The 16,650-nt window shown below is 34.3% G+C and overlaps 1 protein-coding gene across 2 annotated transcripts in view; it reads right to left on the bottom strand.

Moving 5' to 3' along the window:
- crb (crumbs) overlaps nt 1-16,650 on the bottom strand; it is a 162,041-nt gene that overhangs the window by 25,351 nt on the left and 120,040 nt on the right. The window contains exons 21-35 of one of the 2 annotated variants that reach the window (XM_068366347.1): nt 16,109-16,247; nt 15,351-15,529; nt 14,504-14,625; nt 13,578-13,716; nt 11,400-11,426; nt 10,141-10,320; nt 8,210-8,340; nt 6,875-7,090; nt 6,561-6,754; nt 6,051-6,273; nt 3,922-4,107; nt 3,241-3,316; nt 2,660-2,892; nt 1,659-1,897; nt 379-569 (exon numbers count right to left, since the gene is read on the bottom strand). In XM_068366347.1, the coding sequence (XP_068222448.1) occupies nt 379-569; nt 1,659-1,897; nt 2,660-2,892; nt 3,241-3,316; nt 3,922-4,107; nt 6,051-6,273; nt 6,561-6,754; nt 6,875-7,090; nt 8,210-8,340; nt 10,141-10,320; nt 11,400-11,426; nt 13,578-13,716; nt 14,504-14,625; nt 15,351-15,529; nt 16,109-16,247 (2,475 nt within the window). The remainder of the gene's footprint in view (nt 1-378; nt 570-1,658; nt 1,898-2,659; nt 2,893-3,240; nt 3,317-3,921; nt 4,108-6,050; nt 6,274-6,560; nt 6,755-6,874; nt 7,091-8,209; nt 8,341-10,140; nt 10,321-11,399; nt 11,427-13,577; nt 13,717-14,503; nt 14,626-15,350; nt 15,530-16,108; nt 16,248-16,650) is intronic. The other variant, XM_068366348.1, reaches the window with a different exon arrangement.

Here is a 16,650-nt window from a genome sequence, read left to right as displayed (position 1 = left end):
TCTGAAAATAAACTAGTCTCCAAAATCTAACGTTTCTCAAAATTGAGTCCTGTCACTAATTTGGCCAAAACAGTAAATGTGACAATGTACAATAATATCAAATATCAATGTACTTTTTTGCAAAACCCAAATTGTCTAGGCAGTTTCATTATTATACACATTTCTCATACAATTAACAAAACGTTAAATTTATCTGAAGTAAAATCTAAAAAGTTACTCTTTGTACCAAAATACCATTACATATCTAGCATGCTCTTCACATTTATCATCCATAATCTAATTGTATTCTACCATAACCTAAATTCGGAATTCATAAATTTTCTGAAAATAGATTAATTAAAAGCATAAAAATCTTAAGATATTGAAATGATTACTTACTAATGACACCATCCACACAAGTTGCTCCATTTTTACACATATTATTTGAACAGTTTTTAATTTTTAATTCTTCGCATGTATATCCGATGTAATCCTCAGGGCACTGACAAATGAACTGTGCAATCTCATTCTGACAAATTCCACCATTCTTGCAAGGGAAAACAGCACATTCATCGATGTCCTCATCACAGCTGTAAAAAAAAAAGCACCACGGTAAATAATATGAACTCAAATTAAGGTAGACATCAACATTTAACCAGCTTTGAAAGTAATATCCACATTAGGGAGGGTTCATAGATATAAAATGCCTTACACAATGAAAAGTGTAAAATATGTAAAATTTAACCCTTTTACCCTTAAAGGATGTACTGGTATATTTCACAAAAGCCATCCCTTTACCCCCATGGACGTACCGGTACGTCCTTGCAAAATAATGCTATAAAAAATGTTTTTTTTTCATATTTTTTATAATTTTTTGAGAAAATTCAGGCATTTTCCAAGAGAATGAGACCAACCTGACCTCTCTATGACAAAAATTAAGGCTGTTAGAAAAAAATAACACCATGGGGGTTAAGGGTTGGAAATTTCCAAATAGCCTGGGGGTAAAAGGGTTAATAAATTAACATTAAGTCAATGCTAAGAATGTCTAGAAAATAAGAAAGTGATGAAAACTGCACATGTAATGATGGGAATAAAATGAAATGACAAGTACAGATTAGCAAATTATAAAGGCAATTGTAGTGCTGCGCTGTATTTGGTAAGGAAGGTCGATAAATAAACAAACAAAAGAAATAATGGAGGAAGTACTGATCTATAACTAATGATAAGTATAACAAACTCATAAAACATACCTAGAACAGAACTTAACCAGAGTTGTTATACTGAATGGTACTGCTATGAAGAATCTATGAAGTATCTTATTGAAATTTTCAGGATTATTACTATCAAAAGTGACAGGCAAATAAAACAAATTCATTCATGATATGAAAACAGTTTACTATTTCTCTAAAACCAGAATTTCCGGTTCCCTCTAAAATTATAAAAACCAAACGCTCCCTGACAAGGTATTGGTAGCGTTAAATCAGACTTAGTTCAGTAAAATATCCAATTCAGACTAAAAAAACAAATGCACTATGTACTTACTAAATACCAATATATCCAGTTCCCTCTAACATTATAAAAACCAAACGCTCCTTGACAAGGTATTGGTAGCATTAAATCAGGCTTAGTTCAGTAAAATATCCAATTCAGACTGAAAAACAAATGCACTATGTACTTACTGAATACCAGTATATCCCGGCATACATGAACATGTATATTGGTTAATTCCATCGACACAAGTTGCTCCATTCGTGCACATATTTCCAATGCACTCGTCAATATTGACCTGACACTGATCTCCTTCAAATCCAAGAGGACAAGAACAGGTGTAGATTTCGGAAGGATCTGCACAGTACCCGTCATTGCGGCATTCATGGTTGAAACAGACTGTGCAACCTATTGCGTTGTTATTTGGCTCCTAGGAAAATTAAAATTGTTTTAAAGAGTATTTTCTATAAAAAAAACAAAATTAAATAACAAATAACTTTACACATTCAACTTTGATGAAAAATGTACAGAACGCAAATATGAAATTTCAACAATACAATTTATTATTAATACTCCCCTGATGTTCTTAGTGCTTCTCTCTCAAAGCAGTTTAAATACAGACATCTACCCTAAAATTGGAAAAACTCTTAATATCCTTTCCTTGAAAAAGGCTACCCCCTATTAATTACTGAGGTAATCTGGCAGTATAGAGCAATTATATAGGCATGAGTACTCTCCATAGTTCTCTTACTCTTTTCAGCTCTCCCATTGTGTTTGCTTGCTTAAGACTTATTCTAATAGCAATCTATATCATAATTTTTTTTTGTGATTTTTGGTTAGTAAACAGAGAAACAAATTTCAGCTGCTAGCTGAACAGTTGTACCATGTTTTGGAAGGCAATGGGGATTACAGGTATCCCCAAAATCAAAACTGTAAAGTCATCACAGTGATAGCTTATCAAAAACGCTTTTATTTCCATACACCATCATATAATCTCAATACTCTACTAGAGAAAATGGTAAATTTTAACATGTTAGGGTAAACGTCGACATTTAACCAGCCTCAAGAAGGAAGCAATGTGAACATCAGATGAGCATAGAAATTTTTTTTTTTAACTAAAATTTTGCTTTTTAACATGTTCATTATCTACATTTTTGCTAGAATTACAAACTCTCATGCTAGTTAAACTTACCTCTAGCCTGAAAGTGTTGGCAGCTGTATTATTATCGAGTTCAAATTGAGAGAAATACGGCATCAAGATTCCTTGAATTCTAATCTCGCCAACACAACCTCTGAAAATCTGAGGGACACTCGGTGGTTCTGGTACTAGGGCATTTTCAGGTGCAGACGATGACATTACAAGTGATGGGTCCAACAAACTAAGCGCTGTTGGCATAGTATAAGAAGAACCAAGAAGTACCTTACCTATATTATAAAAGAAACATATTTTCTATTAATTGCAGCAACAAAGCTAAAGCCAACACAGTCTGAATATAAAAATCATATCACCATTGATAATTTAGTCAACCATTTTTTAAACAATGAATAGAAAAAAATACATTGTCCAGTACACTAAGATTAAGCTTCATTATAAAAATAAAGAAAAAATATTCACCAAAACAATAGTTTAATACAATAAAAAAAAAAAGCAGACTAGATGAATCCATAGAAAAAAATAACTAATTTCATTCAACTATCTACAAAAACGAAAGGCTACAGCTAATTTCCAAAACAGGACAATCCGAGATTAACACACAACGCAAAACTACTTGCCATTAGTTATTATAGATGAAAAATCGACAATCACATTACTGTCGGTCCCAATAAGACTCACATCTCCAAGTGTAACCTGTTAGAAGAAACAGTTAGAAAAGCTTTTCTTTTTGAAAAATCGAAAATTGGAGTAAGAACAGTTCATAAAACTTACAATAACAGCCTTCAATATCTAACTTCTGAATTTTTTTATGTACAAAAAGAGGTTTATCTTTACAACTAATATTTTGTATTTACGTATTTACAGTAATTCTTCTTCTTTGTCTGCATCTTTTCCCACTTCTATGTGGGGTCGATGTTGACAAAGAAGAAGAATTACTGTAAATGCAAAATATTAGTTGTAAAGATAAACCTCTTTTTGTACAAAAAAAAAAAAAAGGTTTATCTTTACAACAAATATTTTGCATTTACAGTAATACATATACCAAAGGCACTTCCCCCAATTTTGGGGGGTAGCTGACATCAACAAGAAACAAAACAAAAAAGGGGACCTCTACTCTCTACGTTCCTCCAGCCTAACCAGGGACTCAGCCGAGTTCAGCTGGTACTGCTAGGGTACCAGCTGAACTCGGCTGAGTAATAGCCAACAAAATATATTCCTTCCAATGCTAAGATTAATATCATAAAATGTGAAAATAAAACTTATTTTGAACCATATATCAAATCAAAACCCATTCTCACCTGTAGTCCTGATGGATTAAATACAATCTTCAACAAATGCCAGTTCCCATCTAATGTAATATTAGAGGTAAAGTAGGCAGTATTTGTAGCTAATCCACTTTCTTGGTGAACAACTACAAAGTTTTGAGTCAAGCCAATCCATACAAGGTCACTTGCTGCTCTAGCTGAGAAGATTACACCACCAACCTAAAGAGAAAATACATTACATTAACTAACCTACACATGTTTTCATAATAAGAGTAGAATAAATAATTTGATTTCACTGAAGGGGAAAATGACCATTAACCCTTTTACCACCAAAGGACGTACTGGTACGTTTCACAAGAGCCATCCCTTTACCCCCATGGACGTACCGGTACGTCCTTGCAAAAAAATGCTATAAAAATTTTTTTTTTCATATTTTTGATAATTTTTTGAGAAAATTCAGGCATTTTCCAAGAGAATGAGACCAACCTGACCTCTCTATGACAAAAATTAAGGCTGTTAGAGCAATTAAAAAAAAATATACTGCAAAATGTGCTGGGAAAAAAATAACCCCCTGGGGGTTAAGGGTTGGAAATTTCCAAATAGCCTAGGGGTAAAAGGGCTAACATTTGAAAAAAGTAACAGTATCCTTGGCTGGATTTCAGACAAACAAATCATTCTGAATGAATGTAAACTATGCTTTATAAAATGCACAAACAAATTAGACATTGGATAAAGGGTGCCATCCCCAAACTGTAAAGTTGTGATATAAGGAGGTTCTCACCTCTGAAGAGACTTTTCCTTTTTGGTTGGAAAAAAAGGGAGGCTAGTAGTCAGAATTAAGAGACAGCTAGGAATGATGGTGAGGCACTCTTTGTTCTCATATCTAATGCTGTAAGTTCACTGATTTGCTCCCGAGGCTAAACCTATTAAAAAAATATTCTTTCGGAGTAACTCTCTAAGAAAAACAATAGAATCCTCAAACTTGGACAAAAAATGTTTGTCATATTGGATTCCCTATTTTAGCCTTTAACAGGAAAGTTCCTGAAGACTACAAGGAACCTTCTCAAAAATAGGTTTATCCATAGTCTAAACTCCCTTCTTCACTTGGGATTTTATAACATGGTAATTATTAACGGATGGAGTAACAATACTTCAAAGTAAAAGTTTTTCTTTTTTTTTATAACACCTCCATCACTCGTATATGTTCTGGTCTTCAAATGTCACCAAACCACAAACAACAAGATTAGTAGTAGTATTATAAGTGTAATCTAGACACTTGTGTATCCATCAGTAGCCTTCATTAATCTGAGTATGGAGCTGTTAAAAGCTGTCCTGAATTTCTAACTACTGTATACTCTACAGTATATTATTTATCTGTAATCCTTTTTAACTGATCAATGAACATAACAAAAAATTCAACATAAGTACAATATAGTGTAATTCATTTCATATATAGCACATTATAGTGTAAGAATCAATAGCCAGTTATTTCCCTGGGAGATATTGAAGAGCAAAATACGACCTCCCGTGGGTGGATGGCACAAAAACACCCTTACAACACGTACAAAATGACGTCAAAGATATTTTTGTTCATTTCAAGAAACCTATACAATATGGAAACCAGTACAGTGGCAACGTGTTTGCCTAGCATTTCGCATGGCAAGAGATCGATCCCCGCCCAGGACCGTGAGTTTAAGCTGTTTACTGGGGAGGCCACTGCTGTGGTAGGGCACCACAGTGGAGGGTTGGGTTTGCCCGGCTGACGTTCTGGTGAGCATCTATTCTGATGGAACCGGAACTGAAACCAGTCACCTTTAATATCTAATGAATATTCTAAGTTTTCAACTCAGATGTATAAAAGGGTTGTACTCCTGTAAGTTAAAGATAATCAAAGCCCCAAGCATTTACCATGAAAGAAACATACCTAGATTACAATCGTGTACCTTTTTTATGTAAATATTTCCAACTACCTTTCTGCTCAAAGAAAGGGGCTATATGTCAAATTTCTGTGTAGATAAAATAGTTTTTACAGGCCAATCTTTCTGTTCAAACCCTGATCAGCAAAACAATCTACTTTTAAACTCATATACAATTTAATCCAGAAAACTTTATTGAATTTATCTGAATATTTTATACAAAATAAATGTGAACCATCTACTGACCTGACTTCTGTAGTTTATCATGACATCAGTTATCTGCGATGGAGTATTATTAAACCTGGGTAAGAATGACAGTGAAGAGTCGACTCCATTCAGCGTGAGATTTGCCACACACTCGTACCCATCATCCAAATTGATGCACTCTGACCCACTTGGACACTGGTAAAGAGCACAATATTCTCTGTCTTCACAAGTCTTGCCCTTAAAACCGAACGTGCATGTGCAGCTGTGATGATGATAATTTTTTCTTTAGTTTATGAAAAGTATTCTATCTTTACTGTGTATGATAACAGAAAGTAAAATGTGGGGATAATGAAAACGAGGTCAAAACAACCGAGAACTTTGAAGAATGTTGTCTGAAAGAATTTCACCATGTTAATTTCCCCCATGAACTTTAATAAGAATAATTCATAAGTTTCATATCCTGTACAGTAATTTAATCTTTTAATATAAAAAGAAGAAGTCACAGAAAGAGCTTTCCGTCAACTCCAGCTTGCGTGAAACCATACTCACTTGAAGTCATTCCAAGTAACTGCACATGTGGCGTCATGCTGACAGGGATCAGGATCACAAGTATTGTCACTCACTACGCCTTCCAAAACACCATGAACATCTATAGGCTCCAAATCTAATCCAGGCAGAAGATCGGAACTAACATTTCCAAGAGGGAAAGGCTGCACTAAACGTGTTTCTGTACCATTACTTAACTGAAAATTAAAGATTAATGTGAGAGCTCCATTCTCCCTCTTTATTAGGCAGGAAAATCAATTTTCATTTACCTTTCCAGCACAAAAGTATTTCACATCAAAATTACATGCAACTATTACCCGAATATCTTGAAGAATCCCTTTAAAATTAACTCGGGTTACAGTTGTGGTGAAGTTTGTAACCCCAAGCTGCCTTTTAATTCTCGAGTGGTAGTTATCAGGAACGCCACCCAGGTAAAGGACCTGAGCATCAAGATTCCCCCCAAAAGCCAAGGAGGAGTTCAACACTTGCGTATTATCCACGTAAACTTCAACTTCATTGTTGATTCTTTTAACCTGTAATAGATTGGATAGATTAAGAGATTGAAATAAAAGTTTTATTGTGATTGCTTGTCAAGGCTATGAATAATGTAGAACATAGCCATTTCCCTATAATTGAATGTAAAGATAATCTTTAATAATCATATTTAAAGAACATAAGTTTTTCCCTATACTGTAATGCAATGTTTTTATATCAAATTGTCCATAACTTAATATCAATAAATAGGAATGTTTCATTAGTCAGAAAACAGAAATTTATTGAATATTACAATGAAAGTGTCCAATTACAGTAACAAATGGTAAGTAAACGAAGATTAACGTACAGTATAGATAAGCAACAAAAAAATCACAATGTTCTTTTGCACTTACATAATGAATAAGCATGACCCTTACTGATATTTTTCTAAGCTATGAACAATATATTTCTTTAGGAATGGTAAAAAAAGAAAATAAGCAAAGAATATTTTCAGGTCTAAGTTTTCCTAAATTTATCAGTACGCTATCTAGCAAAATCCCATGTTCAGATATCACAGGTTTGTCGAGCGTAATTCATGGGCCAACTTAGTATGCCACCATGAATACTTATCACCTCAAAGTTCCTCCCTTCTTATAAACAATAAAATTATAAGTACAATACTGTATATCCTGCCATTGCAGCAGCCCTCAAGTATTTCAAATCTACCTAAACCTTCAATTTACATACTTTATCTTGTATTTAGAGGATCATCTCTCCAAGATTAGGTAACCCAACCTAATGCATTGTTAATACCTTAGAGCCTCTATGTTATAAGTATCCAAAACCCCAGCCAATGCAAAAGCCGCACTTCATTCCATTACCTTTATTATTACTACTACTACTTGCTAAGCTACAACCCTAGTTGGAAAAGTAGGATGCTGTAAGCCCAGGGGCTCCAACAGGGAAAATAGCCCAGTGAGGAAAGGAAGCAAGGAAAAATAAAATATCTTAAGAACAGTAACATTAAAATAAATATCTCCTATATAAACTATAAAAACTTTAAAACAAGAAAAAGAGAAATAAGATAGAATAGAGTGCCCAAGTGTACCCTCAAGCAAGAGAACTCTAACCCAAGAATATCATTTATATATGATAAAATACACTAAAATCTATCTTACATGAAGTAAATGAGGATCTCCATCAGTTATCAAGATCTCAGAAATGTTGAAGCTCTCCTCAGGTCCATCCAGTAAAACCCGAAGAACTAGATCTCCTCCAATAAGTTGAGCAAGTAGGTGCTTATCTTGACCTGAAAACAAGTTGAGTCACTGCATTAATATATGTAAAATTTAAACCTAAGAAAATAATTTTGAGATTATCTTCAGCTACATTTCATAACACTGTAGTTTGTATGTCTTAAACATGTATACTAAGTCTAAATAAAGGCCAAGCCTAAAACAGAATTGCATAATTCTCAAACTGCTATAATGGAAAACTAAAAAAAAATCACATTTCCATCAAAGAATTTTCTTAATATAAACCTAACACTTATACTGTATTTAGTTCAAGATGAAAAATGGCAGAATGTACATCTGAGAATTAACCATTATGCTACTCGAGCATAATGAAGGAATGCAAGTTAACAAGTCAGCTCTTACAATTTGTGAGATGAGCTTTGGCATCATTCCTCTACCTTCTGATCAAATGTTTGCTGCTTGACACAGTCACAGGTTTTCATAAAGAGTTGCTGTCATTTTAGTAGCCAATATATTTAACTGATCTACAGGAGATTGGAAGACCAATTGTGAGGGTTCCGAGGTACTTGGCATTAGGTACCCCTCATAACATCAGTCTATGAGGAGCATAGTTTGGAAATTCCATCCCGTCTTAAGCAGAGTTTACACGGTCAAACCAGCTTGTCAAGCGGTTCAAAGAGGTGGAGTCAGCCACAAATGCATAAAGTTTGTGGACAATGAAGCCCCGCCCACGAAAGTCAGGTTGTTGTGGCCTGATTGGTAATTTCTCTGTCTGGTGTTTGCCGGACGGGAGTTCGAGTCCTGCTCAGACTCGTTAGTGCCATTCGTATCAGCAACTTTACCATCCTTGTGAGCTAATGTTGGGGGGTTTGGGGGAGCCTATAGGTCTATCTGCTGAGTCATCAGCAGCCACCGCCTGGCCCTCGCTTGGGTGGAGAGGAGGCTTGGGCGCTGATCATATAATATATGGTGTCTCTAGGGCGTTGTCCTGATTGGTAGGGCAATGTCACTGCCCCTTGCCTCTGCCATTCATGAGCGACCTTTAAACCTTTAAACAGAATTTCTTCGAACCGTTACACGAACATGTTCAACAACCGAATACCCCATTCACATGTTTGAACATCACTTCAAACACTTGTCTGTAAAACGAGTTCGACGAACCATTCGATCGTGTAAACCCGCCTTTAGACATAAGGAGAACTCACTCCATCTACTTTTTTCAGTATACAATTCAAGTTTCCTCTTCCTTAAAAAAGGTTTGGTCAATTTCCACCTCCATACAGTGTCCAGTGGCAGAGTACAGATTTTTTTCCCTTTGTTTAAACAAGTTTAGTCCTCTCCTTCTACCAAGAAACAGTGCTCGAGAGAGGACACAAGAATGAAATATAAAAGAAAACTAAAAAGTAAGTGTTTATAATCCTACAAAAGGAAGTATTGGGTCATATGAAGATTAAGATGCAAGGAGAAGTTACAGGTTGTTACATCAATATTTGCTTACTTTAAAATATTCACATAAGTATATGAAAGCATGAACAAATATTTTTAATTGGTCTCTCCAGTTTGCAAAGAACACTTTATAACCTTTCTTTATTCTCGACGGAAATGATTTAGGAGCTGACTGACAAGCTTCTTAGTACAGCCACTACAGCAGTGATGAGGAATTTCAGGGTTTCATTCTTGCTTGTAAGCATAATTTTCTATATCAAACCGAGTTAAAAGAATAAAAAGAATTCCTAGTGAGCTACAAATTATTCTTAGTACATAAAACTCAATAAAAGTAATGGGAGCGGGCTGAAAAAAGTATAGCCTCCAGTGGGTATTTTTAAAGACAACAATTGATAAGATAAAACTACCTATTGTATCTGAGTCAAGCGGTGTGCCTAAATAAAATATCAGGCCATCAGATTCTCTTGTCCGAACAAGCATAGACACATCTGCATGTGTCCTATAAGTGGCATGGTCGATCTCTGGGATAATCACGGTCACTAAACTGTCCAGTATATCTTCATTGCCAAAGGTAGCTGGAGTAAAGCCTGAAATTCAATACAAAATGAGAAGTTTTAAAAAATTCATAAATTCAGTTTGCTTTTCATTTCATGAGATTTCTAACACACATGCACAAATTCCTTCTAGTTTTCTTTCTCTCCAGACATCTTAGAAAATTTCACCAGAAATTTCATTCCATGCATTCAACATTCACAAATAAGCTGAATTTGTGGTTTATTTTACTTCTAAACAATCTTTGCCACTATCTTTACAAGTTTAATTCCAAATAAGCATATTTCAATTTCAGCATGGTGCAAGTTATTATCAAAATCTAACCTTTAAACAATTTCTTTATCAATAAAAACATTCTACAAATACAGCAAAAATTTCCTCAAATTAAAGAATTAAATAAGCTTCTTTATTTCTGTTTGAGATATACTTTACCTTAGCATTTGATTAAATACAGGTACCATAATAAATGGTACAAACAATGCCATTATTTGAAAATGGTTAAATTATTAATTGGGGCTAAATTCTAAAAGCTACATCTATAAATTCAGTACTCAAATTCTGCACATCAAACTGTTAGTTTATCAATAGGAGAATAACATGCAAATTTCCTCAAAAACTAAAAAACAACACTGTAACCAAAACTTGAATATATCTGCAGTGCTAAAATGCTACGAGAGTAAAATTTCAAATAATGAGTAATTCGTTTATCTTTAGCAACAGTGTTTCTACTTCAAGTATTACTGAGCATTTCAATATATCTATAAAGCCATATAACAAACATCTGTCTTTATACACTCTAAAGTAAAAGTACAGCAAAATATAATTACTTCCACTAAAAACTGTGCAAAAATTAATTAAAAGGCTGTGCTACACATCTAAGCAGAAACTGGTGGCTAAAACTGGCAAACCCTTTGACATGAAAATTTTCAGGAGCAATAATGAATAACTACAATACTAAATCTATAAATACTTTTTATCACAGAGTTCTCTGGATAATTTACATTTTACGAAATTGAATGTTTTTTATCGGATGAATAATTTTGAATCAAAGGGTCTGAATAAATCTACATATCACAAGTTAAAGGCTAAAAAGCATGTGCTGTTGAAGACCTACAAAGTGATGCCTCCCAGGTTGCTCCTCCTACAAAGATCGAAGAAAGGAGACATAAGTGGCACTGTGCAAAACGATACTCATGACTAACCAACGCATCATACTCATCCGCCTGAGATATTACACGTCAGTAAAGCTGGATTGCTTATGTGCCCAAAATAAAAGATACCATTACTCCCAAAATACCATATATCCTCTAACACATCAAACAATGGAAGAAGAGATAGAAGAACAAAGTAATCTACCATGATCATTCACATCATGCTTGGGATACTCTTTGCGATCCTTTGTGGTTCCAAGTTCCTCTTTTTCACGATTTCAAAGAAGAAAAAACAAACTTAATATTGTATAAATTGTAAGAAACGGAACCAGGAAATTTCATCTGTGGTGTTTAAGTCTCAGAATGGGTACTGGAATGTGGAAGAAAAGGTTAAAAAGTACTGCCAAAAATGTAGCTACACATTATTGTGTAGCTCCTAAGTAACTACAGTCCACTGTAGATAATCTTGGGTGGGAATAATAGCTTTGAAAAATTATTCAAAAGTAAAAAAAAAGTTGAAAAACAATGATAATACAACTGTGCAATTTGTCTTTCATTTCAGAATCAGTTTCTGTTAAAAATAAAAATTTATACTCGGTTGACGTTCACAAGTCTTCTCTCTCAAAGCTTGATTTTCTATCAGCATTTACCATAATCCTAAAAATTTCCTGTTTTCTTTCCTTTCAATAGGCTTAATGACAATAACCTTAGCTTGGGTATACTGCAGAGCCCTTGCAAGTGATCACTCTCTTCACAATGATTATCTAAATCACAATATTCCAGCACAAGAAACAGATAATGAACAACATGATCTCCCAGCACTAACTCCATTGAACAGCTCTCACAGGAATTACTAAAAAATTCAGATTCTTTTTCATTAATGCAAACAACTTACAGTAAATGATAAAACCACCCAATTTGGAGAGGTACACGTCAATACTGACTAACGCAAGGTACATGAGAGAATCGAAAAGAAAGGAGCTGCGGCATACCGAAGCCGAGGTTATTGCCATTAGCTGCCAGATTACCTCAATACTGCACAAGATGGCTAAGCTTATTAAAAAGAAAGAAAACAGGAAATTTATAGTTTTAGGGTACACAATATAAAACCATGCTTTGAGGGAGAGCCATTATGAGCATCAGGGGTGTTTCACAAAAATATTAGAATATCCATTCCAAACAATGTGAAAATTTAAGAAATTATTGCATAAAAATATAGTCATAATGGAATTACAGCATCTATAAAATCTGTTGAGTGTATAGGTTTACCAGAGGATAGGTGGTCAAATGGTATATTTCCTATTGTCAATAACATTTATGAGAAAACAAAAAATATAAAGGATTGAAAGTGCATTAATCCATGAAACTAAAAGTAGTGTAAAAATTGGTGAGAAAGAATTACAGAAACAGAAAACATAATCAGACAGGAACTAGAAGAGTTTCTTGGAACACATTCAAATAGAAACCAAGAGTTCATTACATTAAAGATCAAATACAAATTGGGCACACACTCAATTTTAAAAGCAATTCTATGAGAATGTCTTCATGTTTCAAGAACACAACAAATAGATACCAGCCAATAATTTGATGCATAATCTAATGATAAAAAGTCTGCTTTTTTATACCTCCTATATGACATTGTTTTCATGCATCCATGCAAGAGAGAAGATTGCAGGAACAAAGAAATACAGTTATAAATGATAGCTTTCAAAGCTATTATCATAAAATGCAGTACGCAATCATAAAGATATTTGTCTTGTAAAATCAAAAGAGAACTTTTTAAGTTATCTTTGTACATAATAAAAAAATTTACAAAAGGATATACTGGACTTTACTTTGATTCTTATATCATTATAATTAACTTCTATAGTGAAATCTTTTTAGTTAGTACAGTCTGAAAAACTTTTTCCCATATGAATTAACGTGAAAAAATGAAAAATAAAAATTTCCGATATTACATGAATGTTACGTATAACTGAAACAGTAATTCCCACATCTTTTAACATAGTTTATACCCGACTCTGAGATCTAGTTATACTACACAATACAGATATTAAAATTTCTTACTGATGCATGAACCAACTATCCATTTTCCCAAATATTAATGCAACAATCACATGACAAATAAAATCAGTACTTACTTAGTTGACAGGTATCTCCAAGATAGGGCCTCTGACAATTACACAAGTAACTAGTCCACATGTCTTTGCACTCTCCATCATTCATACAAGGATTGGGAGAGCACTGTTCCTCACGAGGGCATCCCTCTTCGACGGAAATCTGTTGAGAGGAAAGAAATGAGTTGGCAGCTAGAGTGGATATGAATGTGTTGAGGTGGTTTGGCCATGTTGAGAGAATGGAAAATGGCTGTCTGCTAAAGAAGGTGATGAATGCAAGAGTTGGTGGGAGAAGTACAAGAGGAAGGCCAAGGTTTGGGTGGATGGATGGAGTGAAGGAAGCTCTGGGTGATAGGAGGATAGATGTGAGCGAGGCAAGAGAGCGTGCTAGAAATAGGAATGAATGGCGAGCGATTGTGACGCAGTTCCGGTAGGCCCTGCTGCTGCCTCCGATGCCTTGGATGACTGCGGAGGTAGCAGCAGTAGGGGATTCAGCATTATGAAGCTTCATCTGTGGTGGACAATGTGGGAGGGTGGGCTGTGACACCCTAGCAGTACCAGCTGAACTCAGTTGAGTCCCTTGTTAGCCTGGGAGGAACGTAGAGAGTAGAGGTCCCCTTTTTGTTTTTGTTTCTTTGTTGATGTCGGCTACCCCCCAAAATTGGGGGAAGTGCCTTGGTATATGTATGTATGTATGTATAATGGATGATATAAAATAAGTTTCAAGTAATTGTATATACTGTAGTATATTAGTTGACATTTGAATAAAAAAATGTTTGTGGTAAAGACAAATATAACTCAAAAGTTAAATGGCATAATAAATATACTTCATCTCTAAACTATTTCAAAATTTACAATTGTTTTTCTACTTAGTCTGCATCACCTGCCTGTATAAAATTACAGTAATAATTAACATTTTGAATGTCCTACTCAACAGTTAACATTATTACCTTCATTGAAGAAGGTATATCACTTGGAATTAAAACACCGCCATCGACGTAAACATCTTCAATACAGCCAGTAAAGAATGGAGCACCCTTTAAGAGAATAGCCAATGTCGAAGTAGCACCACCTGAGGAAAGAGACATTTCATAAATAATGATTCAAATTTGAAGCAAAGATATCTAATGGATATATTTATTCATACTATATTGCCGTAAAAAGTCTAAATGAAGCAAATGTAATTAAATTAAAACAATATATATATCCAGCATTAGGTCAAGCTAACATTTAATGGTGTGACCTTTCTTAATTAGGTCTTTGGAAATGAATTTTTTTAGCTTAATCATAAAAGTAATAAATTTTTTGCATTTAATATATATAAAGTCCTAAGCTTTAGAAAAAAGTAGGAATTAAAACTATTCAAAATAGAAATTTAAAGCAATAGCTTTTAAAAAGCCATCACATTAAAAACACTCTCGATAGGCAAGAGGATATAAATACGTTAACCCTTTTACCCCCAAAGGACGTACTGGTACGTTTCACAAAACCCATCCCTTTAACCCCATGGACGTACCGGTACGTCCTTGCAAAAAAATGCTATAAATTTTTTTTTTTCAAATTTTTGATAATTTTTTTGAAAAAAATCAGGCATTTTCCAAGAGAATGAAACCAACCTGACCTCTCTATGACAAAAATTAAGGCTGTTAGAGCAATTTAAAAAAAATATACTGCAAAATGTGCTGGGAAAAAAATAACCCCTTGGGGGTTAAGGGTTGGAAATTTCCAAAGAGCCTGGGGGTAAAAGGGTTAATCATATTAGGAAACGAGGATACATTGCATATAATCAATTCTTACCTAACACTGTTGTAGAACTATTGATAGTCTGGGAAGGATCAACAGGATATACTGTTGCTTCGTCATTGGCAGCTAAGTATACATGGCTCTCATTAAATGTCACTCTAACAGCCTGCCACTGACCATCATTGAGTTCAGAGCCACTATACATGCCATCCAATCGGCCGTCTCCAGAAAATCTACAAGTATAAATTATTTATTGATAGGCTGTTAAGGCTACGGCAGTCACTCAAGTTTCCAAGTGTGTTTCTAACTTATCTTACAAATATTATTCTTTGATAAGATAGTGCAAGGTTATTTTTCTCTGGTAGGATACCAATATTGCTTTAATTTTAAAGTGTAATACTTTTGCTGTGTATTTTATTAAAAAGGAAAACACCAACAAAAAATAAACTGACATGATGGTATCTAGTAGGAAACATTTTTAGTCTGTCAAAAAAATTGAGATAAAAAGATACACAATATATTTTACACCATGAAAAAATTATGATAGAATGCCTACCAAACAAACTGTCTCTTTCTGCAATTTGTACCAGCTATTATGAGGCAAAAGTTCAAAGTATTGTAATTTTATTACTAAAGGTTAGATGCTTGTACACATCAGAATATATCTCATGGAGATTTTCAGACATTTAAACAGGTTCACACACACAACTATATTCACCTACAACTAAGAAGTATTATTCAAGCTATATTATTTTGTTGAATAACAATGCAGCACTTCAAAATATCGTACAAAATATAAAAATATATCTTACTCTGGTAATTCTTGTATTAAAGGTGAGTAGAGGTTCAGCTCGCCATTCAAAAGCTGCAGTATTGCGTAAGTTTCTCCTTTCACAACGGCCAGGACACCATTGGGTAATGTAGTTCGGAATCGGAAGGAGAGATCATAGCCTGCAAACAATATGCATGTGAGAAATCAAAGGGTGTTTAAAAGTTTCACTGAATGGAAGAATAAAAATACGGAGCATTTTGCACTGATATTCAATACAAAAAAAATCCACAACTGTATGCTGATTGAAAAAAGGTTTAATACAGTACTGTATAATAAGTATATATGAGAGAGAGAGAGAGAGAGAGAGAGAGAGAGAGAGAGAGAGAGAGAGAGAGAGAGAGAGAGAGAGAGAGAGATATCAAGGTAATGAGTCCAGTGAACATCACGATATTCATACTGTTTCTCTCTGTAAGCTTGGAATAATCAACATTTACCCTACAATTTAAGAAAAAAATATTTTTTTCCTATAGGCTCAGGCCTATAATAAAGTAATGAGACAATGTCAAGAAAAGAATCTGTCTC

The sequence above is a fragment of the Palaemon carinicauda genome, chromosome 44, assembly GCF_036898095.1.
Source record: "Palaemon carinicauda isolate YSFRI2023 chromosome 44, ASM3689809v2, whole genome shotgun sequence".
Lineage (NCBI taxonomy): Eukaryota > Metazoa > Arthropoda > Malacostraca > Decapoda > Palaemonidae > Palaemon > Palaemon carinicauda.
The sequence above is the reverse complement of the archived record's forward strand: the minus strand, read 5'-3'. Positions and strand labels throughout refer to the sequence as shown.